This window comes from Bubalus kerabau, chromosome 20, assembly GCF_029407905.1.
Source record: "Bubalus kerabau isolate K-KA32 ecotype Philippines breed swamp buffalo chromosome 20, PCC_UOA_SB_1v2, whole genome shotgun sequence".
Classification (NCBI taxonomy): Eukaryota; Metazoa; Chordata; class Mammalia; order Artiodactyla; family Bovidae; genus Bubalus; species Bubalus kerabau.
Genome location: NC_073643.1, coordinates 16,191,270 through 16,218,436, shown reverse-complemented (window position 1 = coordinate 16,218,436; position 27,167 = coordinate 16,191,270). Strand labels below are relative to the sequence as shown.

General features: G+C 44.6%; 1 protein-coding gene across 6 annotated transcripts in view; it reads right to left on the bottom strand.

Moving 5' to 3' along the window:
- The window catches only part of TRAK1 (trafficking kinesin protein 1), a 99,303-nt gene that overhangs the window by 48,868 nt on the left and 23,268 nt on the right, over nucleotides 1-27,167 (bottom strand). For all 6 annotated transcript variants that reach the window (XM_055558354.1, XM_055558355.1, XM_055558356.1 and 3 more), the window contains exon 2: nucleotides 23,392-23,586. Coding sequence is in view for 2 of the 6 variants with exons in the window: in XM_055558358.1 (XP_055414333.1) it covers nucleotides 23,392-23,586 (195 nt within the window). In the remaining 4 variants the exon portion in view is untranslated. The remainder of the gene's footprint in view (nucleotides 1-23,391; nucleotides 23,587-27,167) is intronic.

Here is a 27,167-nt window from a genome sequence, read left to right as displayed (position 1 = left end):
AAATTCCAAAAAGTTACAAAAAGCAAAACTTGAATTTGCCACCGCTGGCAACTATTTGCATAGCATTTACAAAGTATTAGTCATTGTATCAATAAGTAATCTAGAGATTTAATATATACAGAAGGATATGTGTAGGTTCTATGCAAATATTGTGCCATTTTATATGAGGGACTTGAGTATCCATGGGTTTTGGTATCTACAGTGGTCCTGGAACCAATCCCCTGTGGATACAGAGGATCAACTGTATCTTTCTTTTGCAGTTACTGTCTTGAAAATATTATTTTCACATTCTGGACAGCTAAAAGCTTTTTTTATTAGAGAAAGGAGGGAAATTGGATGGGAACAAATAAGAGCAGGAAGAGAACTGTAACAGACTACCTTAAGAGGGTAAATACAGAGCAGGTCCCCAATCCTCCCCTCCGTCAAATATGATCACAAAGTAGAGACCCTGGCATCTGTGAGACATGGACCAGCACAGGGCAAGATGCACCAGAATCATGCAGAGTTAAAACCCAGACTGCTGGGCCCCACCCCAGTATGTCTGATTCAGCAGATCTGGGGCTGGGCCCAAGAATGTGCATTTGTAACATGTTCCTGGGTGATGCTGCCAGATGGGACCCCACCTTGAGAACTGCTAGCACAGTATTTAAGAGCAGTCTATGTAGGGTCCTAGAGCCAGTTTACATAGGTTGAAATCATCTACGAGCTGTGTTACTTCAGATGAGTTGCTTACATTTCTTCTTATAAACCTATGAAATGGAAAATCACAACAGTCCTTAAACTCCCATGCTTATTTTAAAGATTAAATGCATGAATCTACTTAAAAGTACTTGGAATAGTGCCTGGAACACAGTAAATACATAATAAAGAGAGGCTATCATCATCATCATCATCTGGCTGTCAGTTTTTTTTTTAAAGGTTCAAAATATATATATATATATATATGAAATATATATAAAATATGTGCAATATATTTTTCCTTCTCTTGACAAGGATATATGCTACTTTTCTAGAACCTATTATAACCTTTCATTTAGAACCATATGGCTCAATAATTGATTTGAAAAATCATCTTACTATGGTTTAAGACAGCAACTCATCTCATATTTTAATGTGTACAGGAATCCCCTGAAGGTATTGTTAAAATGTAGATCCTGACTCAGCAGGTCTGCGGTGCTGCCTGAGAGTCTGCATTTCTAACAAGCTCCCAGGTGACATGGGCACCCAGTCCACATGCTGAGTGGCCTGCCTTTAAGCGACACAAGCTGATATAGTGAGGTCTGGGCCAGCCCTGGTTCTGTTAGAACAGATAGATGCCTTTCTCCTGATCACCTCCAGGAACCCAATAAATGCACAGTCCCCACTGAGCTGTCACGCCTCTCTCCTTTCACCTCCATCATCTCCTTCAGAGAAGGACTGGGTGGGGCTCCAGGCTTCAGCACTGCTCCCACCTAGTAGTAGTAGTGAAAGCATCTCAGTCGTGTCTAACTCTTTGCGACCACACGGTCTTTACAGTCCATGGAATTTTCTTGGCCAGAATACTGGAGTGGGCAGCCGTTCCCTTCTCCAGGGGATCTTACCAACCCAGGGATCGAACCCAGGTCTCCCACACTGCAGGGGGATTCTTTACCAGCTGAGCCACAAGGGAAGCCCCTGCTCCCCACTCCCCTTTGCCAACTAAACACTTTTAACTGTCCTATAATATTTTCAGGGTAGTAACCTCAAAAGACAAACACGTTCAGTATACAGCCAATTATAAACCCTTTAAAAAACAAAAGTTATTTTAAGACATGGAAACAGGCCATCAGAGAGCAGAATTTTGAAAAAAATCTTTTGATTGCTTTTACTCAAAACCCAAAGAACTTCCCACAGTCGCTCTTTAAACATTCTGTTTTGCCCCACTTCCCCACTCCCCTGCAAAATCTCTTTTTCTAGGCTCTGAGTGAAAACCCCAAAAGCCCGACTAAGAAGCTCACACTCAACATTTGGGTGTATCTTTATTTAATACCCTTCCTCTTCTCAAAAAGCAGCACCTCTTTGATATAGCCTGGTGGTAGGTTCCCAGATAACTCCAAAGTCAGCTCTTATATATTTCTATTAGAAATATTTCTCTCTATACATATATTTTAAAAACCCCTATTTCAAATTGGCGATTAATAATTTTTTTAAATAAACAATTTCCTAAAATAAACAAAAACATTTAATAATGACTCAAGTTTTTATTAAACCACCAAAACTCATTCTGTCAAACGAAAACAATGAAAACTCTTAAAACAGAGCGCTGCTGCTGCTGCTAAGTCACTTCAGTCGTGTCTGACTCTGTGCGACCCCAGAGATGGCAGCCCACCAGGCTCCCCCGTCCCTGGGATTCTCCAGGCAAGAACACTGGAGTGGGTTGCCATTTCCTTCTCCAATGCATGAAAGTGAAAAGTCAAAGTGAAGTCGCTCAGTTGTGTCCGACTCTTTGCGACCCCATGGACTGCAGCCTACCAGGCTCCTCCATCCATGGGATTTGCCAGGCAAGAGTACTGGAGTGGGGTGCCATTGCCTTCTCCAAAAACACAGTGCTAAGATGCCACAAAGAGGGAGGGCACTACTGATATTTACAACAAGTATGAATTTCAAAGATATTAGTTAAGCAACAGAAGCTAGACAAAATAATAATACACACTGTTGATTCCATTTACATAGTCGAGAACAGGCAAAACAAATCAAAGAGGATACAAGTTAAGACAGTGAGTGGTCTTCCAGGAGGGAGGTGTAAACTAGAAAGAAAAAAGGGGACAAGGGGATGTCCCGGGATGTTGGAAACACAGCTTCTCTCCTGGTGGCTTTACAGTCACCATGTAAGACATGTGTACTTGACCTTATACTCCACTGAGGAAATAAAAGACTGCTGTGAGACCAGTAAAACAGCCGTTCTATATAGATGCTAACAGGGAAAGGATCAGACTGGAGGAAAGAACAGAATTTACCCTCCTCCAAGAGGTCCAGGGTTTCCTGCTGCTCCCGGGTGGGCTTCCTCTCTTCATTCTGGCAGTCATACTCAAAACATTCTTCTTCTCCCACATCTCTTAGGGACATTGCTGAAGTCACCCCAAAGCCAAAACATCACCCTAAGGAGCTGTCCTTGAGGGAGCTCCTGGCTGCCTTCCCGGAGGAGGCATCGGGGCCGGAGCCCCTGGGGCGTACGCAGGGGCCTGGTGGGGGCCACAGACATGCCCGGGCTCAGCTGAAATGAAGGGTGTGCACAGGGCCACTGGCCCATCGTCACCCAGGTGGACCCGGAAGGGGGTGGCTCCCAGAGCCAGGAGGCGGGGCGGAGGGGGTGAAGCACCTATCAGGAAGGAAAGCCCCGCCCAGTCCTGAGGCGGGGCTGGACGGAGGTGGGGGGGCGGGGTGGCTCTGACAGGTGCTATGGAGTCAGAGGGGAGGGGAGTAGGCAGGTGCATGGTGTCAGGCCAGCTATTTGCATCCAGATTCTTCTCCCACTTTTCCTCTCCCAGAAGCAATGAGGAATGGTGACTTCCTGGAAGTTTCACGGAGCGACTGCAAAGGGTAATTTACCTATTATGCCTCAAGCAGATATATACACCTGTCCAAAGTTCGGGCTCTGGCAGAGGAGGTGCCCTGGTGACTGATTGCCCAATACTCTCCGATGAGAGAGCTTCTGTGGGTGTGCCTCAAAAGGGAGATAAATCTTGAGTGTGACAACAGTATGACACAGTGCTGAACAGGGAAGGAAAAGACCATTTGGGTTTCTAGCAAGAGGAAAAAGGTAAATTGCAGGAAACATTACTTGTGTTAAGCCTAATTCATCCCAGTCTTTCTTTGGTAATAATATATTACATTTGCTCTTTTTAAACTGCATTTTATAAATTCCACTCTTACTTAATTTATAAATATATTTTTTCTAATTGCAGGATAAAAAGGGAAAAATCTATAGCCTAAAAGTTTGCCAAGTTGCCTGAAAAAAAGAATCCAGTTTTATTGTATATCGCAAGATCAATTCCTTTGCACTGTATGATTTTGCCTGTAATGGTGAAATGGCAGGTCCTTCTATCAAATCCTCTGAAAGATAGCCTGAAGCACTGGTGTCTCAGAGAATCACAGCATATTCTACAATCCCTGGGCTTTAGCCACCTCCCCGCTACACTGTGGCAGTTCTCTCTGCTCCTAAAAGCTTTAGCAGGAGGCCTAAAATACCTCTCTGCCCAGTCATCTCCCTCAGGTAACCAAGAAGGCCTTTAGCAGAGGCAAGATTGTCAGCAAGAATTCTCTGCACAAGTTCAGGAACTTGGTCTTGTCCATCTTTGAAACCTTAAGGCTGCAGATCCTTCTTAGGCAGCTAAAAATGTACTCTACACTGAATCACTACCTCCATAAAAATGAATAGTAGACCATAGACCAGTACCTATAGACAGAAAATGAAATAGAATAAAGATTTTATTAAAATTAATACCTAAAGACATATGCCTTGACAGGTTACTTTTCTGGAACCTGAAAAGAATTGCTACATTTTACAATGGTAAAAATGTGTTGTTTATAAAAAGTCGGGTCAGTAGGAATTCAGTGGCAGGAAGCACAAAATCACATTTGAAAATCTTCATAAGTTTAAATACAATGTTTATAAGGGCATACACTCTGGGAGGGGGGATACTTTCTTTAATCTCATTGACGTTATCCAATTGGGGCTTGTTAATTCAATTCAAATGACAGTGAGTCTTAAGGCCTGGGAAGGGAGGGAGGAAGAAATCTCCACTTTGTACATACTTAATTCGTGAGTATCAGATGGACTATGAGATGTGCAGGTTACTGGGCGGGGCTACAGTATATACAAATGAAAACAAGAGCTGATTTCTTATATTTGAAAATACTATTAAGTGATTTTACTCATTACCAGTTGGTTATACTCATCTCTTAACTCAATCCTAGGCTATCCTTAGTAAATGATATCCAAGTCTCTTTGTATTATATAATTTAAAAAATATATATGCAAATTAAAAATACATCTAGGACATGGTGTCATGAACACAAGACCACTCTAGCCTGCCCATGTCACCCCTGTTCTCTCAGTTCCCTCGTTCTTCAGGGTACTCCCCACCCCCACCTCAAACCCCTTCCCCTTCCTTTGCCCCACTTCCTCTGCAGGAATGTGAGGGAATTCTCCAACCTCATCCACCTCTGCATTCGCTTCAAGGTTAAAGGCAGAGATGGGCCAAAGTGCATCTTCTCTGAGAGAACAGTTTTTCCAAAAGTTAAAACAGAATATGACACTTAAAGGCCAGCAAGAAGGCCCGGCCATCCCTGTGCCAGGTGACAGATGGGCCATGGGACATGGACGTGGGCTGTGGCGCTGAGGGTGGCCTGGCCCTCCCTCGAGAAGCTGCTCACCCCAACAGCCAAGCAGCCACACTGCGTGCTGTCCAGCAGTGAGGACCAATGCAGGGGCTCAGAGCAAGAAGGAAGGGAGTGGGTTCTGACCCAGGTCCAGGGAAGTTCACGGCTATGGGAGAGAAGTGTCACTTGCCTCCCAGTGGGCAGAGGGACCTCTTCCTGTGAGGGTCTTCTCCAGCTCTGTTTCACGTAACCTCCATGGACGCATCTCCCTGAAGCTCCATCCTCCTCTGTCCAAAGAGTGGTTGCAAGCCACTAGAGCTACCCACTTACAGTGAAATCTCAACTGATTAAAATGAAATGAAATCCAAAATTCAGTGACAGTTGCCACATTTCAGACACTCCACAGCCACAAGGGGCTAGTGGCTACCAAACTGGACAGCACAGAATGCTTCCATCATCACAAAAAGTCCCACAGCACAGGCACGCCCAAGGCTGCCCCTTGTCTTTAGACAGGAGCTTGGCACTCCTGGACCTGCATCTCCCGTGTAGCCTGTTCCTGCTACACCTCCTCCTGCACAGTCAGGAGTCTCCTGCCCCTCTGTGTCCCATGCACTTTGCTCCACTCTCCATGAGCCTCGCTGTCCTTTTACTTCCCTGACCACACAGAGCAGGTGGCCCATCGCTGAAGGTCACTTCCCCAAGGCCCTTGCTTATGCTATTTAAAAAACAGAGAGAGAAACACAGAGCTCTAAAAACTTGGTCTCTATGCTCCCTCTGGCCCTCTCTCAGCTCTTGAGCCCTTTGCTTCTACATCTAAGGGAGGACATTATCTCTGCTTTACTAAAGTTGCTGATAAAAATGTACAGCTACATCATATATTTACCTTTAACTCTTAAAAAAAATATCCTCTTAGCAGTCATTCAGAAGAGTGCTATGTCTGGAAAGGGAAAGTCAGTGTCTACCTCCAGGGGTACACTCCACAAGAAACATGAAAAATGGGGCCTGCTTACCTACGTTTGACACAAGTGCAGGAAAGTCAGAAAATCATCTCAAAAGCCTTTTACCAGTTTCTCAGTGAATGCTTAAAATATCTGACAAAACTTCACTCACAAACCAGTCACCCTGACTCTGGGTGACATTTTAGAGGTCACTGCAATCGCAGAACAGCGTACGTGCCACCTAAGTGTAATGCCATGGATTTTCATCATGGATAAGAAGTTGTAAGAACAATCACTGTGTAATCTGCCTGAGTGTTTCCATTTATAAAATCAATATGAACTACCCTCATCTCCCACCCCGACATTCAAATCTATAATGTTGCAAAAAGGGACACAAGAGTGGATGATTACAAAAGAGACTACAGCAAGAAACAGGATAAAGACACTATACCTTGTTCAACAAACCAGTTACCTTTTCAGAGGAATTTTTAAAAAGAACTTAGTAACTAGTACTGTTTCTGAAAAGATAATATTAAGTACTGGCCTAGCACTTAGCTGATCACAAAGAGCTTTTACTTTATTTACATGCTTTTACCATCCTATGAGATGGCCCAGTGGGGTTGTCCCCATTTTCCAGATGGGAGAGATGGGTTTGCTGGAGGCTTATGGGGTCCCAGGATGTGCCTAACTGCTGGCAAACAGAGACAACAGGCCTCCAATGGAGTCGCTTGTGCTAAGCCCCGGGGGCAGTCAACCAAGACTTAATACCTGACCTAATTGCAGCTTCAGCCTCTCCCAGGAATGAAGTCTTAGCCAGACAGTCTGGAATTTCCTGGTCAGCAGTAATGAGGTAATCAGCCTGAGAGACCCCACTTGTCCCCCAAAGAAAGATGAGATAATCCTTTTTCTTGTCCCCGCTGCCTTCTGTCTACAAAAGCCTTCCATTTCATACAGCTCCTCAGAGTTCTTTCTACTTGCTAGATGGGATGAGGCTCAATTCCTGAATGGTTGAAGAACGCCAGTTTTATCTTTATCAGTTGAATTTTGTTTTTATATATTTCTTTTTTGCCATTTCTTTTTATTTTTTTTAATTTAATTTTATTTTTAAACTTTAAATAATTGTATTAGTTTTGCCAAATATCAAAATGAGTTTTGTTTTTAAATACCATACAGCCACAGAGAATGCAACACGGGCCTCAAAGGCAGACTCCGGGCTGTGCTTTTCCGGCCATTCTGCCTATTTCTAGAATAATTATGAAAGTGCGCTCCGTTTCTTTAACTCAGGGACATACACTTGAACTCAAACCTTTCTGAAAATTAAAAAGGCCTCACACTCTTTCTAAGCATATTTTTCTTAAGTGATCAGTTGGAGCCAAGAAACAACTTAAGATTTCATGACAGACAGAAAGAATCATCTTCCAGACCCCTGGGCCCCGGGATGGTCTCCGTGGCACTGTTCTCCAAGCATATCTACTGCAAAGAATCACCTACAGCATGCACTAAAGATTCCGATTTCTCAGGGCCTCTCCTGGTCTGGAGTTAGTCTGGGAATATGCTTTTTAAATAATGGGGTGACTCATGATTGGCTAGGTTTTAGAAGTTCCTGCAATTAAGAGATGGGACACAGTTAATGTGGGTAACCAGGAACCTGTTTGACGCTAGAATTTTAAGCTATAAACGCTGAGTGCATGTGTGCAAATTCTGCACAGACCACTGCTGTACTACTGTGTTGATCATTGGCTATTTCAAACCTCTAAAAATTACTTTAAGGTACTGGGCAATCAACCTCTCAAACTGCCTACTATTCTAAGCTCCTGCATCATGCCCCTGTTATACCCTCTGGAGTCTGATTGTGTTTGGGGGGCTGAGGGGATGAGACAGAGTATTAAGACTTCACAGCTAAAACTCATTATGGGGGCAGGATACAGTCAGTAGACTGAATAAACCTCAAAAAAGAATAGCAGCCGTTTCTTAAGTCCACATTTAATAGAGCGGCCCCTAATTGTCCTGCAGTCTATATTTCCACCCTTACGTATTACTTTTTCGGTGCTAACCTTGTAACTTAAGTGCAAGTCAGTAACTATGACATAAATGATGATTTTGCATCTTTTTTAAAACATTTGACTCATCTTTTGTTATTACTACGGAAAGCTCCCTGGAAGTTTCCCACATTAAAGATTCCAATGACAAATAATAAGAGAGACAAAGCAACACTCTGTGTGTCTAACTCCTACCTGGCCTCCTCACCAGGAAGTTCAGAACCAGGAGATGAAAGGGCTATTCAAAGACTGCTTTGCAGTTTCAAAGCTGCATAAAAACAAAGGCACACTGCCTCCATTTCCAGACTAACCTGGCGAGGTCAGGAAAGAACTAGTCAGACGTGTATAAACAAGCACCGTCAATATTAGCGTATCCCTGAATTCCCACTCCCTTTTGTGGGCTTTCCTAAACCACTTTAGTTCTGAGCTTCCATTCCTTTGATTCCCTGTTTTGCTAACTATCTTTAAAATGGGATTATGAAAATGTCAGTTGTCCCAGCAAACTCTGTCCCTTCTACTTCATCTACTTCTCTACTTCATCCAAATTGGTATGGAGGAGAAAAGCAACTATTTCACTCAGCGTACACTCAGACAGTAACTGCTATCGACATTTATTTACCCTTGGACAGATGAGCTGCCTCTTTTTCTGTTTTCCTTTTCTGCTGGAAGAAGAGAGATCTGGCTGCCTGGGGCCAAAAGACTCAACCAAGAAACGGCTGGGTAAGAAAATCCTTCTGAGAGACACCCAGACAAGAGCAGGCCTCTTCTCATCCTTCAGATTGAGCACCACGAGTGACTGCCTTCATTTCCTCAGACAAGGGTGTAAATAAAGCTGGACAGTGTCACAATTAGGGCAAGATAGTAAGAACCCTTCCCCCGTCACTTCCGGGACAGCTCCGGGGGAGCCATGGCCACACCCAACACGTCCCCTGGGAGCTGGAGGTGGCACAGGCCCTCCGCTGTAACCAATGTGCCGTGCTCCAGTGGTCCACACTCTAAAAAGTTATGGAGGGTTCAGCGAGTCACAAATCACCAAGGAAAATTCAAGAGGTCAATGATGGAATCTGAAAAGAAGTACCCCTATAATTGCCGCCTGGAGTTGGGTAATAGGATAGGAACTTGCTTTAAGAATAATATACCCCAAAGAAAACAACTGAGTCATCTTTCCCCCTCACGACCCTGGGAGCTGCCCACCATCATCATCACTCAAGATGTTTACAGATGCACAGGGACTTGACATGGCAATGTCTGTATCTAATGTTCGGGGATGGTGGGGCTCAGCTGGGGAAGTTTCTCAGTGCGTTTAAATACCCACCCACCCCCTCCAACAAAAGCTTTTGGCCTTTCTTCTGTGGCTCACAGTCAAGGCCGAAATTAGCAAATACAGAGATAATTATGCAGTTCTTCGGCTTATTAATGAGGCCAGGTCCCAACCAGTTACATCATTCAGGTTAATCAAATGTAGTCATGTTAGAGTGATCTGAAACTCCCGATTCAATTAAAAAGCAGTTACTTTACCTATTATTGGCTCATGTGGGCTGAGAACATTATGATCACCAGGGAATGGACCCTTCGAGTATATAGATATTGGGTTCTCTTGTGTGTGTGTTTATGTAAAGGCATGTGATAGAGGGTCACTTTAAAGAAGAATTAAAGATGACAGGTTAACTGTGTCATATACAATTTGATGCCAACCCCACAGGCGCCCGAGGCCCCTCCCCTGTGGCCTGAGAATGCACCTGAGTGCCATTTCCTGGTGTCTGGAATCTCCCGAGGCTGCTCCAGCCACAGAAACTCTGCCTAGTCTCCTCTGGAAAGCACCACACCCTCCCTGCCCAAACACGAAGGATACAGACTCTTCCAGCCCCTCCCAACATCTCCCACCCCCATCTCTGTGGGATCCCGCAAGATAACTCGTTTGACTTGACTGCCAGGTGGGAAGCTGCTTCTGCCTTTTTTTTCAGCTTCCCCTGGGCTCCCAGGTCTGGGCCCAGGAAAGCTGGATTCTCCAAGGCCAGAGGACCACTTCCTGAAGACACTAGTCCCTGGCCCATACATGATGACATCTCCACTTGCACACACACACGCACACACACACGCATCACCCCAGAGAGAATTCAATCCCACTGAAGTGCAATGCTCACGAGCCCAGCACGCCAACACCATCTCCAGACTGCCAAGGAGCCTCCCCCCATCACGAGCCCTGCCCACCTGCTGTCCCCCTTCACCACGCCTTCGCAACGGTCAGAGCCATGCGGTGCCACTCCCGTGCCCCTCCCTCCTCCTGTCTCCCCAGGAAGGTTCCAGGACACCCCCTCCACCGAAGGGAGACAATGGCCCTACACATCCCCGCTCTGTTTTGCAGGAGCCATAATTACCGTCTGAGCATTCTTCATAATACCAGTCTAGTTCATAATAATCCGCTTCGATAAATTTCTGCATAGTCAGTATTCTGGCAGAGGAAAGAATGGACTTCACGGCACCATCAACGTCAGGTGAAACGCTGCCATGCCCCCCTGCCCTTCCAGAATACCGGGCAGAAGAGCATCCCCAAACATGCCAGAATTAAGCTGTGCATCCTTAATGACAGTCTGGAGCCAGGACGGAAAAGGGGCAGTGAAAAGGAAAATCATGGAGGGGGAAGAGGAGGAGCACAGCTATCAGAGACCCTGGCAGTCCTGCTAATAAAGCGGCAGCGGCCAGCAGCCCTGAATGGGAGTAGCCAGAGCCGTCCTATCCGGGAGCACAGAGGGTGACGTCAGGGACACACACCACCACCCTGAGGTCTCACTCCAGCCTCGCCGCCCAGCTCCCGCTCATCTTTCAATCTAACAGTTGCCATAGAAACAGGCCGGCTGGGGGGAAAAAAAAATGATGCAGAGATGGAGGAAATGTCTTCCAAGGATGCTGGTAGCAGGGGCTGAGAGGTGCCACGTTAGGAGAAAGGAGGGCGTGCAGGCAGGGAAGGGGGTGGCGCCAGGAACATTATCACCATCATCTCTTCCAACAAATGTCAGGACAAGTTTATCTATCTGCTTAATTCTGGGTCACTATGGACTCTGCATTTGAAAAATAACCCCTTTAAAAATCTGCAACTTCTTTCCTCAACCTGATTTTAAACATTAAACATCTTTCCTTAAAAATTTTGACCGCCGCCTAAAGGAAATGTAAATTACTCAGAAAAGGGAACCATTTTCATACAGATACAGTCCTGTTCTCTGTTCATGCCTTGGCTCAAACTCCTGGAAAAACAGCCTGCAGCATACAAATAGAGGAGAAAGCCATCACAGAAGGGGCTTGTGCAATAAGATAGGCTGCTTTCACGGACACTAAAATATGTTCTCAAAGTAAAAAAATATACACCAGAAGGAAACAGCCCACCCTCAGGAAGGTGGTTCCCTCTAGGAAAGGAGTGAGGGGATAGGACTTTGAAACTGTCCTTATAAATGCATTGTGAATGTTTTATTTGGGCTTCCCTGGTGGCTCAGTGGTAAAGAATCCGTCTGTCAAGCAGGAGACAAGGGTTCTATCTCTGGGTCGGGAAGATCCCCTGGAGGAGGAAATGGCAACCCATTTCAGTATTCTTACCTGGAGAATCCCATGGACAGAGGAGCCTGGTTGGGCTACAGTCCATGGGGTAGCAGAGTCAGACACAACTCAGCGACTAAACAACAACAATGTTTTATTTCTTTCAAAAAAAAAAAAAAAGGAAAGTGAAGCTAACATTTATTAGTCCTAATTATTTAGCATGTTTGAAATATTTCATTTAAATGAGTAATGGATAATTAAATAGATTTTAGACTTGCTATAAGTTAAACTCATCTGCTAAACAGGGTTGCTCAACCTCAGCACTACAGACACACAATTAGGATCAGATTGTTCTCTGTTGCAGGCACTGTCCTGGGCACGGCCTCCACCCATTTAGGTGCTAGAAGCACTACCCTGTCTCTCTGTTGATGTGACATCCAAAAGCGTCTCCAGATGGTGCCAAATGACCCTTGGGAGCAAAATCTCCCTTGAAAACTGCTGCCCTCAAGCAAAACTACCTATGGAACCTCACCAGCCTGTTAGCCGGGTATTGTAACCATCTGTTGGTGTCAGTGGCAACAAATGTGCCAGCTTGGCCCAGCTTTCCTCTTAATTTTCTACTCAAGACTGTATAATGCGGGAATGAGTAATAGTAAAAGGACTTTTTTCCACTACTGGGAGGGCAAGCTTCTTTCCTTCCACAGTGATCAAACAGGGAGGCTTTCCCTCTATCCTTCCAAAGCCACATGATGCCCTAGTTAATGAACTTGGAGGGAAAGGCATCCCTCTAGGGCAGGGCTGCCCAGGCTTTAATGTGCATGTGAATTATCCAGAGCTCTTGCTAAAGTGCAGATTCTAATGCCTCAAGTCTGCAACTGTGCACAATTTTCTGCATTTCTAACAAGCTCTCACATGCTAGCAAGGCTGCTGGTCCCCAGACGACACTTCATGACAAGGCTCTTTAGTAGGAAAGATTTGGGGGTAGATTTTATAGTGTGTGTGTATGTATATGTATGTGTGTATCTGCCTAACTGTATGTATGAGTAGTAGGTAATTTAGAGGAAAACTATTTGAGTGTGTATGTTGAGGGGGCGGTGGTTTCTATATGCCCTTCCCTCTCCCTGACCCCAGCTTGGATACACATTTAAAATTTTCTAGGACATTCACCTATTTAAAGTCAGCAGCCAACAGTTTTAATTCCTGCTGTAACTGCCCCCATTATCTGAACACATCTCTCTTCCTTTGGTCCTTATCATGTCTCTCTGCCATCGATGGCAGCTCTCAAGAACACCACAGCAAACCACCAGGCAGCTTCTCAGATGTCACTCCTCATGACAGATGAGCTGAGGCTGGTGTCCTAAGGTTTTCTGAGGTTTTTGTTTGTTTAAAGTTCCCTAAGGTGCTTCTGAAAGATGATTATAGGTCTCATAAATAAACTGATGGACAGTTAACAGTTTCCTCAAAATCAGCATGTTTAACAGGTTCAATCCAGTACAGGGGGTGAGGTCTAGTATGAACTTTCAAAATGAAGATGGAGTAAAGGAACAAAGCATGCAAACTCCATAAAGCATCCCAGAAAAGTCAGGTGCAGTTAGAAACCTCTTCAACAAAGGCTTATGGAGGAGACTTGGGTTTGATCCCTGGGTTGGAAAGATCCCCTGGAGAAGGGAATGGTAATCCACTCCAGCATCCTTGCCTGGAAAATTCCACAGACAGAGGAACCTGGAGGGCTACAGTCCATGGGGTCGCAAACAGTTGCACACGACTGAGCGACTAACACTTTTCAACAAAGGCTTGGCACATTTACCTCACAGTGCTATGAATTTTTAAAATATTTTATTTATATACCATATCACTCCAGAAGCAAAAAACAATGAATAGAGGGATGGGTGGATATATAGATGGATGGAGTACTAATGGCAGGCAGTTTAATATCATAGCTCAGAGCAAGGGCTTTTGGAGTCGGACGGCCTGAAGTTTGGTTCAGGCTCCTCCTTTGCCATCTGTGACCTTCTTAGACACCTGAGTCTTTCCTGCTAAATGGTGTGAATATTATGCCTGCTGCACAGACAGGGAGAGGCATTAATTAATGCACGGGAGAGCACTCAGCACAGTGCCCGGGACAAAGTGCGTCTGCAACCAGTGTTAGTTGCAATCATCTTCATCACTCTAATTCTTTAAAAAAGGAAACAAGCCAGTGCAAGCAATTAAAAAGATAGCACAATTTTCTAAGCTATAATTAGGGAAATGAGGTAGAAACGTCATTTATTAGCTTTTTTTCCAGCATAATAAAAGGCCTTGAGTTCACAGTAATGAGCAGGAGTGGTAATCTAGGGGTGGGAAGGTGCCATTTCTAAACAGCAACATATCACTGAACATGACTTTTATTAAAACCAAAGATTGTATACATCTAATTTACTTTTTAAGAAAATGCAAAAGAAAGAAATGAGTAAAGAAAAAGCATCATTTATGGGTGAATTTTATGGGCCTTGAGCAAGTTTTTTTTGTTTTGAGCAAGTTTTAAATCAAATGTTTATATCAAAATTGCTGTGTGATAGGCTCCAAAGGATAAAGTAATCCATTCACAACTCTGCAGAGATGGTTCCAAGGTTAAAATCCAGGTGCGTATGCATGCTCAGTGGGGTCCGACTCGTTGCGACTTTGTGGACTATAGCCTGCCAGGCACCTCTGTCCACGGGATTTCTCATGCAAGTACACTGGAGTGGGTTGCCATTTCCTTCTCCGGGGATCTTCTTGACCCACCCCCGGATCAGGAATTGGGACAGGTCCCAGAAGCAGCCTGAGAGAAGCCCCTGTCCATTCACTCAACACTATTTAAGGAATGCTGACTGCACATCAGGCCTCAGCCCTTTATCACTCACTCACTCCTCAGACCCCTGCTACCTAAGACCCCCCTCGCTGGGCAGACGAGGGAGGGGGGCTCAGAGAGCTGAAGTTGTTTGACCAGGATCGCTCAGCGAAAACCAAGAGCAACTGAATACAAACCAGGCACCAACCACCTCCAAAACTTTTTCTGTCAATAGCTGAGAAAACACTGAAGCAGTATTTACAAATACAATTTGAAAGAAAAAAGGGGGTTGGAATTAAAGGGATATTTCTCTACCCATCCCCAGCAGATCAGCCTTCTGATGCCAATTTTAACACGGCTTCTTGGAGAGTTGTTGATTCCATGTCTTGGGGCAGGAAAAATCAAGAGAGGCCTGCAGTAGCATGCTGCACAAAAGTAAACAACCGCTCCAGAAGGTCTGGGGTAGGAGCGATCAGGCATCAGAGCCCACTTAAAAGGACATCACATTGCCAGCTTGTGATAATTCCAACATCAAAAAGAAAATACAATCAATAACAGTTAAAGGTTAGGTCTGTCAAGACCATGAATATCAATGAACATGAAAACAAAACGGGCAACCAAGTGAATAAGGCAACTGACATAAAAAGGAAAGTGGAACATAATAGGGAGATATTTTAAATTTATCTTAAGCAAGGGAGGGTAGGTGTGTGTGACTGTTCTATTTCTGTCACTAATATTTTTCATAAAGCACTGCATGAACATCATTCTAAGGAGGGTGGCTATGAATAAGCCAACCGGATATGGAATGAGGAGGCAGGTAAAAGAATAGGAAAACCTGATGCTGTGGCCACAACTATCCCCAGGTAGGAGGAGGATCAGCTCCTGAGCTGCAAAGTTAGTTACATATCCTCTTTTGTAAGCATGTAGGAGAATCTAATAGATTGGGTCTGCCAAATTAAGAAGACTCTAATTACGAGAGGACTCATAATCAAACTTAAATGTTTGCTGTTGGGTCACTAAGTCTTGTCTGACTCTTTGTGACCCCATGGACTGTAGCACGCCAGGCTTCCCTGCCCTTCACCATCTCCTGGAATTTGCTCAAACTCATATCCACTGAGTCAGTGATTCTATCCAACCATCTCATCCTTTGTTGCCCCCTTCTCCTCCTGGACTCAATCTTTCCCAGCATCTGGGCCTTTTCCAATGAGTTGACTCTTCATATCAAGTGGCCAACTTAAATGATTAAAAGAATATAATAACATTTCTAAGTTTTAAACTATTAGCTGTGTAGTAATTCATGTACACATACATAATTTTATATACTCATATGCATATATATGTATGCAATAAGAATTCAAAATAAATTATTTACACATTTAAAAAATGAATATGTGCTAACAATTTTGGATTAAATTACAACTGATGCAGTTATGAGTTTGCCTTGAAGTGTCTCAGATGTTACATGCCACATGCCACCTTCCTCCATACCCCAGATGATGAGCACGGGCCACACCAGGGCCCCCGAGTGGCCAACCAGACAAGCAAGTGGGAGAAAGGTGTTCCTCCCTCTGGTTGGAAGCAGAACCACTCAGGGCCCCAATCCTCTGCAACATGCCCCTGGTCTCCAGAGCTTTCCTCCCTTCAGGAAGTACTGCAGCCTTCTACCTACATCCCAGGGCAGCCAGGACAGAAGAGGGGAGGGCTTCCTAATCCTCCATTCTTGACAGGGTCATGTGACAGGGTCATGTGACAGGGTCACATGAAATACAGGCTGACAAGCAGACCTTCCCTCCACCGGCTGCAGAAAATTAAGTAACAGGATGCTTCTGCAGAGTTTTCTTTCTGATCTTTATTTTTTAAAACACTGCCATTGCCAGTCACCGAGCTCCCGCGGCAGAAGGCAGGCTGCTAACGAACAGCTTGCTGTCAACTACCCCCTCCCAAACCATCTCCACCTCATTTCAGGCGCAGGAAAAGCAGGCACCCATGCCACCTCCAGGGAGAAGGTGGGGACAGAACAGAGGAGGGAGACAGCACCCTACAAAGCACTACAGAGACAAAAAGTACCCTAGCTTGGAAGCAGTCCTCATTAAAATCACTCATACACCTGAGGAGGATACAGAGAAGAAACAGAGTTCTGATGTGTTGCTGGGGTTCCCAGTTTGCTTCTTGCACCCTGGGAGGGCTGCATGGGGCATCTCATTCCTGGGAGCAGCAGGTCACATAGCAGATGTTCCAGGGTTCAAAACATAAGTCAGAAGTGCAGAACACAAACCATAACCCAGAATCACTATGGCCTGAGCCCATCACTGGTGGGCAGGGGGGTGTGGATGGGCTAACAAGCTGAGCTGTCGTGTCAATTTCCCACCTGAGTCTGTTCCAGCTTTGTGTTAGACATGCTGGATTCCTTTGAAAAGGAAAACAGTCAACCCGTACAGGATTGCTTGCCAACCATTTTTGTTCTTAAAAGAAAAAGCAAAGACACACCAGCACTGGAATCTGGATTGTTGAGAAAGAGTGGAAGCTGGCAGGCGCCAGGTGACAAAGCAGGCCTAAGGTTGCAGGGTAATCTGTCTCCTGGTATGAGCACCCAGCTGCCTTGCGCACCAGATCCTGGGTTCCTGGTACCGTCGGCACCTGGTGTGGTATGGGTGCGGCTCTGGACCTTCAGAGATAAGCATTTTCTATTCCCCCTCCGTACCGATGCCTGACACCCTGGCCCACAGCTGGGGATGAAGATGGCAGGGGGTGGGGAGTCGCTGTGTGTGTAGACTGTGTGTCGCTGACACATGAGAAGTGACTGTGCAGCCAGAGCTTCTCTGTCTGCAGAAGTCCACTTGCAGACTTCCACTAGAGCAATGAAAATGGGCCCAAGGAAGAACCTGTTCACATGAGGAGTGAGCGTAAGAGGGCAGAAGGCACAATTCCAGGGCTCCCTCAGGTCCTCACCTGCAAACGATACAGCCTGAGGTCTTGAGAATGACAGAAAGGACACAACTAGTATGACAGCATTTACATGAGAAAACTCAAGGCAACTGTTTATAAATCTACCATAACGTATACATTTTAGTGTTATTTGTTAGCAAAGGGTAATGAAACGCTTTCCCCAGCCATTAAATCCCTTCTCCATCCTCTGTACAACCTTCCCCGACACCCAGCATTCATCTTTCCTTCCTTCTTTCAACCCCACCCACCACAATGTTTGTCCGTGTTCCACACGCACCCCTCCTACACACACAAACACAAATGCACCATGTGTTCTCTTAGGTCACACCTCACATAACTTGTGATCCCTCCCTTTAGAAGGTCAGCATTGTGTGTAATTTAATTCAGTTTGCACAGGCTCAGTGCATACTGTGGAGTCTTTATTTTTGTTTTACTTAGGATTTTGACTTCCCTCGTGGTTCAGATGGTAAAGAATCCACCTGCAATGTGGGAGACCTGGGTTCGATCCCTAGGTTGGGAAGATCCCTGGGTTGAGAAGGGAATGGCTACTCACTCCAGTATTCTTGCCTGGAGAATTCCACAGACAGAGGAGCCTGGTGGGCTACAGTCCCTGGAGTCACAAAGAGTCGTATAGGACTGAGAGACTTGCATAGAGTCCTAAAGGACTGAGTGACTTCATTGTCTTTCACTTCATTTAGGATTTGAGTTAGATGAAGGCAGTCTCTGGAAAGTAGCAACAAAGTGATCTTTCTATACTATACATTGTTTGTAATTTTGCTTTGTCTTTGCAAAAAAAAAAAAAAAGAGGGAGAAAAACTTGTTTTTTAACTTAAAAGATACTTTTGCATGTTCTTATTTAATTAGCACTTGTTAAGTACCTATTTCATGCAAGGCACTAGGCGGACTTCAGCCTTTTTAAACATGAAGCAGACATGGGCTGTACAGTAACAGTTGGACTAGATGAATGGTCTTTGATTCTTTGTTACTGTTGTTTAAATTAAATTTTACAAAATTAAAATGGGATGGGGAGCTGGATTAACTGCAGTTGCCCAGACCCCATCCACTCCTTCCACACAAGCAAGGTAGACAACTCGGTACAGAATGCCAGCCAAGGGCCTTGAGAGCATCCTGTGTCGGCCCTACCTGGTGCAAAGTCCCAGGTCAGGTAGTGAAAGAAAATCAGTAATCAGATGTTTTCACTTCTTTAGCCAGAAAACATCAACTTGAACTCAAACAAAGTCAAGCTCATAAAAGATTACAGGTACATACTAGTCATTCAATAAAGACTTGTTGACTGATTCATTAATAGTACTTTATGGCAAAAGCAAAAAATGAGGTGATGTCTTAAAACTCTCATCTGCTTTACAACCTCTTCTTGGCATTTCCCTGGTTGCTCAGATGGTAAAGAATCTGCATCCGCAATGCAGGAGACGGGATCAATCCCTGGATCAAGAAAATCCCCTGGAAAAGGGAATGGCTACCCACTCCAGTATTCTTGTCTGGAGAATCCCATGGACAGAGGAACCTGGTGGGCTACAGTCCATGGGGTCGCCAAGAGCTGGACACGACTGAGCGACTAACAACACTTCTCTTCTTAGGGAAAGGATTGTTCTGTTGAAGTTGTCAGCAGATCATTTGCACTTGAGACACGGAGAGATTTCGTTTCTTAACAAATGCTCTTTAATCAAAAAGTTACCAAAAACATGGTCCTAGGAAAAGGAACCAGAAGGAGCCCATAGCTATCTACACACCAACACAGCAATCCTCATGGCTGGTGTCCACTGACTACTTTGTGACTAGAAAAATCTATAGCACACAGTCATTTCCACCTGAATTCAGGAAGCATGACCTAGAGACCACAGGATGCAGGGGAAAAAATTGCAGGAAAGAAGGAAACCTCATCTTGAAACTAAGCTACATCAGGCTAAGTGTCACTTGGGACAATGACCTTTAGAAAAAAAAATCAATTTTGAATATGTCAGACACATTTTTATGAACAAATAAGCTACCGACATATTCTAAAACAGGGTTCGCATTTTTCATGTTTACTAAATGAACTTTATTCTTAAACTGAATTTTTTTCTTATTTAGCTTCTCTGAGAGAATGATTAATTAAGACATAAAGTTAGACCAGACAATCCAGGTTGGAAACTCAGACTCCCATCATGACATATGTATACCTGTGACTGATTCATGTTGATATTTGACAGAAGAAAACAAAATTCTGTAAAGCAATTATCCTTCAATTAAAAAATAAATAAAATGGGAAAAAAAGGACCCCACCTTACTAGCTGTGTGATTTGGAGCAAACTTAACTTCCCTGGGCCTCAGGGTCCTCATCAGTAGTATGCGGGACGGTGGGAGTTTTTTATTTAGTGGTCCCTGTGGGAAGTAACCGAGATATCTGTAAAGCATTAAAAAACTGTGCCTGGCACGCTAGTAAGACTATCCTTTCTTCTTGCTGGACCACTGAATCTTAACTGTCCCATGTTTATGGGTTGATTTGCTGTGTAGGACGTTTTCACTTTGTGTGTCCCTCAGAGGTGAGGGACAGGGGTGAACATCCACTGGACTGTTGAAATCCATCTGGAAAGATCATTCTACCACCAGGGAAAGGTGGATACCCAAAGCCTTCTTGCCCCTCCTTAACAAGCCAGGCAAGGGCCAGATTTAAAAAACGAAGCATGGCTTGTCTCCTTTGAGGGATGACATGTGGGCAAAGGAGATGAGTATTAGCCCACCTTCTGACACCCAAGGTGTCTGCTCTGATCTCTGAAGCAATGGTGTAGGTGAGCCTATTATCCAGGGAGTCTCACCTGGGGACTGTATCAGAACCCCCTGGAGAACCCCTTACCCTGATTCCCACCCACTGCCCTGACTGATGCAGAAAATAAATCTAAAATTAACCAACAGTTTATGTTGTCTTACGCTGGTGATGGCAGAAACCATCATAATATTGTAAAGTAATTATCCTCCAATTAAAAATAAAAAAAAAACAAAACAAAGAAAAACACATGGGTGAGTCACAGTGGTGTGAACCATGGCATCTCCTGGGTTACACATGTAAACACACAGGTGAAATCCAGAAAGGATACCAAGTACAGAGCAGGGCTCTTAACCTGTGCTTCCACGGACCTCTGGCTCAGCAAGGCTCACAGGCCCCTCCTCAGCAGAAAGATTTAAAGACACAAGATACAAAGGACTATAAAGAAAGCAACTGTATTATAATGCAGTTATTAAAACCTTGAGAAAAGGTCTGCGATAAAAGTGCTTCATCAATTCACATTAAATAACAAGATCAGCACATCTAATAATGAAAGTAATTTCAAACCAGAGATGAGTAAAGATCTTATTTCTTCCGTATCTGCTTCTTCTGTAGCATGACATGAAAATATTTGTGATTTCTACTGGTGACTAAGTCACAGGTCTTAGTAATACCACTTTGTTTTCCATGTTTATAATGAAAGTAAACGCTGCATTTCAGTTAGACGTTTATGAAATTAAGGATGTAAATTTTTTTTCCTTTACAAGTTAATAGAACCCCCAATTTCTCTGTATAGATGCCTTGGAGGGTGGTTCTAGGACCTTGGGCTTCCCTGGTGGCTCAGACAGTAAAGAATCTGCCAGCAATGCAGGAGACCTGGGTTCGATCCCTGGGTTGGGAAGATCTAGGACCTCAGTTTGAAAGCCCTGCTCTATGGGTGCTGTATTTAAAAGTTAATGCTTGATCATTCAATTAACTGATATTTAGCAAATACCCACTTTACCGTCATCACATGTACCACAGAAGAAAATGTAGAGTTAAAGTAAGACTTAAATGCAACCATGCTCTAAAAATTTTCAGAATATCTGGTCAACATATATTTTCGGTTCTTGTAGTTTTATTATAATTTGTGTTATGCACTGCCAGACTCCACCAGGATGCTTTTTTCTCTCTCTCCTTTACATATATCACTAGAAGTAAAACAAATAATAACAAGTCACAACGTCTGTTCAAGTCTACTGAAAAGAATTTTAGAAGCTATAGATCAGTGCTATTGAATAAATACAATGAGCCTTTCACACTTGAATTTCCTTGGTAATAAAATCAGCCTGGCCCAAACAAAGTATAGACATTTTACAGGGATGAGAAGAGGCCATTCTTATGAAAGGTCTCTGACAACAGTGAAGTGTTACCCTTGGGTGGTGTTCCAATCACACTGTGATTGTAAGTGATTAATCAGTGTGTATGTGAGGGACCAAGGAGCCTCCCTCAGCAGAAATGGCTAAGCAGGATCCTATAAAATCATAGGAGAGTCTGTTAAAGAAGAGTAAGTAACAGGCAGGGATTTCTAGAAAAATAATTCTACTGTGAAGCAGTCTGAAGCAAACAAATACAAAACCTACCTAAGAGGTCACCCAGGACCCGGTTTTCCACAATACCACATCTGCTTGGGTGTACCCGTACCATGAGTCAACAAAAGTGACTTGTAACGGGCCTCCTCTAGGCTACAAGATATACTAGAAGTTCTAAAGCATCAACCTGGACATTAGTGCAACTCTAATGTACTTCATACTGCCCTGGTGTAGATCATTCTATTTTTACTCCTATCGAAACTGATTATCTGCAGTGCTCACAGAGAGACTGCAGAATTTACACTAAGTATTAAAACACAGGCCAATTTAAACAAAATTCCTTTCTTATTAATATCTAATATATAAAATGTGAAAACAGCCCAGATACATGCTAAAGGAGAAACTTACGAGCTCTCACTTGTTAATTATTAATGATTTCCCAAGTTCAAGAATATTGGAAATTGGTTTGTATTAGAGAAAATAATTATAGAAAACTTTACAGATACACAATAAGCTGCTTGTGAACCTAGTTATCGCTAAGTAGAAACAGGATTGTTGTATTTTTTTTTTTTTTAAAAAAGGTGATATGATGATACATGGATACGTAAATAATGTCACACTACTTTAGACTAGATTCAAATCAACTTGAATTTTAAGTCATGAGTGTCAAAACAAAAGAGAACTGGTCTCACCAATCTTACAAAGCTGCCATGAATTTCTAAAGAGAAAAATTACATCAAAACTACCTCTTTTGATGCTCTGAATGAACATCAGAAATATTACTGGTATGTTGTAAATCAACTATACGTCAGTTTAAAAAGAAAAAAAATATCATTGGTGTGAATTTTTTAAATTATCGTATATTTTTCAAGTCTGCAAAATCATGTTTCACGCCCTTGTCATCACAAACACACTGAAGAAAGTCCCACCTAGTATACTGCTCACCCTACCAGGCGTCAGCTCTGCAGCCCACAGCAGGACCAGTCTGCTGTTGCAGCAACATCTTGCCTCTCCCGACTAACCAGCTGAGTGGACTTTCACGCACAAATCAGCAGCCTTGGCATGTCGTGTTATGTCTTATAAACACTGAGCAGTCTTGAGGTTTCCAATACTTTGGGTTTTAAATGCAGATAAGCTCCTCCCTGATACAAGCTGCTAAGGACTCACATGGTACTTCTGGTAAGGAGGGAAATGGGAGCATCTTCTAATCTTCTGCATGGTTAAGAGAAAGCTGGTTCAAATGAAAACTCATACTTGTTCCCACTACTCCAACATTTCTCTCCAGAAGACTCAACGTCAAGTGAGGCCTTTTATGGGGCTAAACCCCACAGCCACATTTCTGCAAGAACTTTCCACATACAGCAGGCTAGAAGACACAGTAGCCAGGACACACACACATGTGCGCCCGTGGCTAAGCAGGGTGGACAGGGCATTCCAAGAATGGGGGATCACTCACGGAAGTACTTCAGCGTCTCCTCAATCTGCTCGGTCGTGAGGTCAATGTTGACATCTGGAGAAATGAGAGGGGTGTGAAGCCAGTCGTCGTGGTCATACCCGTAGATGGTGTCGGCTCTTAGCTTGTAATGGGGCAGCTGCTCCTCCAGCAGGCTGATGATCTCGACTTCCGGAAGGTCGGTGCTGTTGCACACGTCTGGAGGGAAGAAGACGGACAGATGAGAGCCAGGACCTGGTCATGGCCTTGCTGCCGCTAGTGACCTACCCCTGGCACTTGTAGCCAGAATCTTGGGCTACTTACGTGCAGCACAGAGAGGCCAGATCGGGCCACGTCAGAGATCTTTTTCCAATTTAAATTCTACTCTTGAAACTTAGAGTTAGGCATGTTTGTTGCCAGACCTACCTGAAATAGCTCCTGCTGGTTAGCTGCCCACTTTCTGTGAAGTAAAGCCAAAATTCTCGTGCCTTCGTCATTTGGGCTTTCTTCCCAACCTTCTCTGGCCATTCTCTCTCAATCACCCTACACTTAGGTCAAACCAGTTATAAGTTCAGCAATATGCCAAATTCCTTCCGGCCACTATTTTACCATTCAAGCCATGTCCCTACATAGGTAAGACTTTGGCCTTCATTTAATTCATTCATTCACCTGTTTATCCTCAGACATTTCCTTCCTTCCATCCATCCATCATCATCCAACTATATCCTGAGCCCCACAGTCACAGGAGACACGACATAAACACAAGAGTCACACTCTTGCCTCTGTAAGTCTTATATTCTCATGGGGATTCCAGCCACTAAACCAATAGGTACCCCTCCGTCAAGGCACAGTTTGAATACCACCTCTTCTCAACAGGATGGTGTTTTGAGCTCACCAAGCTGAATTAATCTGTCTTCCTCAGGGAGAATGTGGACACCTGTGCCCAGAAGAAAGGTTACACCATAGACATAGCATCTTCTTGTTTAACAGGAAGGCCATGCAGCAGACCAAAAAAAAAAGGCATAGAATCGTAGGTAAACAAGAGTGTTCAGTGGGCAACTTCACCCCTTCTTGGGCAGGAGCCCATGGAAGGCACTTGCTAGCCCCTCAAATCTCCTACCATCCCATGCTTACCCCTTGTTACTTAAGTCAACATGCAAAGCTTCACTGTAGAAGGACATTGTGACTCAAAAAGTCCGCATGGTGTTTCAAGTGCTGGGGAAAGAGTTATAAGTGGAAAGTGAAGACATTTCGAATTTTACTTGGAGCTCTGGGGACTGGAGAGGGAACACGTGAACACTCTGGATTCTCTGCCTCATGTGGGAAATGTCACGGCTAGCACACTTGGCATTTCAGCCAGCCCCCACCAGGCCGGAGCTGCTCCGCCACCCTGCAAAGGTCTGCGGAGAACTGAGTGATGTTACTTCCCTTCTCCTTGGCCACAGACAACAGCCCACCCTCAAGGCAGATGTCTCATATTTCTTTACCATCTCCCACTAGTGACAAAACCCCCTCTAAAAGCTCCAGATGGGCTCCTAACTAAGGAACTACTTGCCCATCTTGCAATCAAGTGGGAGTAAGTTCCCACCAACCTCATCTCCAGGGGAGGCCTCAGAGCCATAAAATGACCACCATCTAGCTGAGGGGATTCGGGGCCAAGGAGGGCTGACATCTGACCGATGGCAGCTCTTGACTAAACACAGACCTGCTGCACAAATGTTGAGCCAGCCTGGCTGCAGGAGGTTGGGCAGGGTACCAAAACATTCCTGCACGATGTCCCCACACAAGGGGCTAGAATCTTCTGGTGTCACAGCCACTTGGTGGTGGGCAAGGCAACGGACTCCAACAAGAAATAAAAATTAAATCCCTTCTAAGAATACCGGGTCACTTGTGAGCACCCTGGCAGCTGCTCGGACCCTGAGACTCCCCTGTCCTTCCGCGTTCTCAGGGCTGAAGGTCAACATATTTACAGTGTGGGTCCTCATGCCCAGGAGGTATCGTTTTCCTTAAAGCATATGACAACCAGGAGATAAAGTATCAAAGGTGAGGCTGTGCCAAAAAGCCTTTTGAAAAACATTCTGTATATTTGACTTTTCCATAATGTGACTTGCCATATAAACTTCAGCAAGTCTCATAGCTGCCCGGCAGGCCCAGAGAATTAGGAAGGGATGATAAAGACCACCCAGGGAGATCTCTGTGACCTTGGGTGCAGGGCCAGGTGCCCCAAGAACCTCCCAAGAAGGGAGACACCACCTCTGCCATGTGGAGAAGACACATCTGAGGCCTCAGGTTGTGTAAACATGAGAGCCTTTGAGAATTCCCCAGGAATGCTTTCACAGTGCCAAGCACCCAGCCAGGAGCCTTCAGTGCGTCCTCCCAGCAACCTGAGACGTAGATAATATTTGCTCTGACTTATATGTGAGAAAGCAGATTCACAGACGCTGTGGAGTACCTTGTAGGTCAAGGTCGCACAGTTAAATAAGCAGCAGATCGTGTGTGAGAAGCCTCGGCCATCTGACTGTAAACTATATCCTTCCCTCTTCCATCTGCCTCCTCTCTCCCAGCAGGTGCACTACAAATGCTGGAGGATTCCCAGGCTCTTCTCAACAGGAAGTTTTTGTTCTAAACAGGTAAAGATTTCACAAGCATGTTAAGTAGAGATGTTCAGCTCGACACACTGACAAATCAGGGAAGTGTCAGGATCATTTTCCCATCCAGAGTGCAGGAAGGAGAGCCAGGAACTGAAGCAGCTTGTCAACAGACCCGCCCTCTCTCTTGGTGCTGGTGTGTGTGTGTGTTTAGTCACTCAGTTGTGCACAGTTCTTCAAGACCCTTTGGGTTGCAGCCCACCAGGCTCCTCTGTCCATGGGATTTTTCAGGCAAGGATACTGGAGCGGGTTTGCCATTTCCTCCTCCAGGGGATCTTCCTGGCCCAGGGATTGAACCCGCATCTCCTGAACTGAAGGCAGATTCTTGACCACTGAGCTCCCAGGGAAGCCCCAGGAGGAAGCCCCGTGGTGCTTACTAAAGGTCAGTGTGTGAAAGGGCACTGCTAGCCCCGCCTGGAGGAAAGGAAACATCAAGCTCTCTACAGGCCTCATTTCTCCACAGCTCCAACCACACTGTTAACCAGCTATAAGAAGGGTGGGAGGGACACTCAGCAGGGAGGGGATATACATATACACATGTCTGATTCACGTTGTTATAGAGCAGAAACTAACACAACATTGTAAAGCAGTTATACTCCAATTAAAAATAAATGATTAAAAAAAACAAGCTACAATATGCAGTCCTGGGGAAGTCTCAGATGAAGGACATCCACTTCCTGATTGAACCCAGACCCTGACAGGTCCATCTATGGATTCCAGAAGATCTACAGCAACAGCAGCCTGGCATCCACTGACCCTCAGTTGGTCAAACCATCCAAAGGCCAGGTTTATCCAGGCAGTCAGGTGGACTCACCCTCAACATCCTTCCCTTCATCAGTCACAGCAGCCCTATGCTTGCTGGCCCCATCTGCAACAGACACATTTTCTTTTTTTTTTTTTGGCCATGTCGTGTGGCACGTGGGACCTAGTTCCCCGACCAGGGATCGAACCTGCATCCCCTGCATTGGAAATGTGGACTCTTAACTACTGGACTGACAGGGAAGTCCCATGAAAGATACTTTTTAAATCACAGTATTGCTCTGCTTTAAAAACCTCCCCACTCCCTATAAAGTGATTCATGATTCAGCCAGTACCTTCCTAGGGCAGAGTCTACTGACTCCTTCCCAGTATCAAATTTCTGCTTCTTTCTTG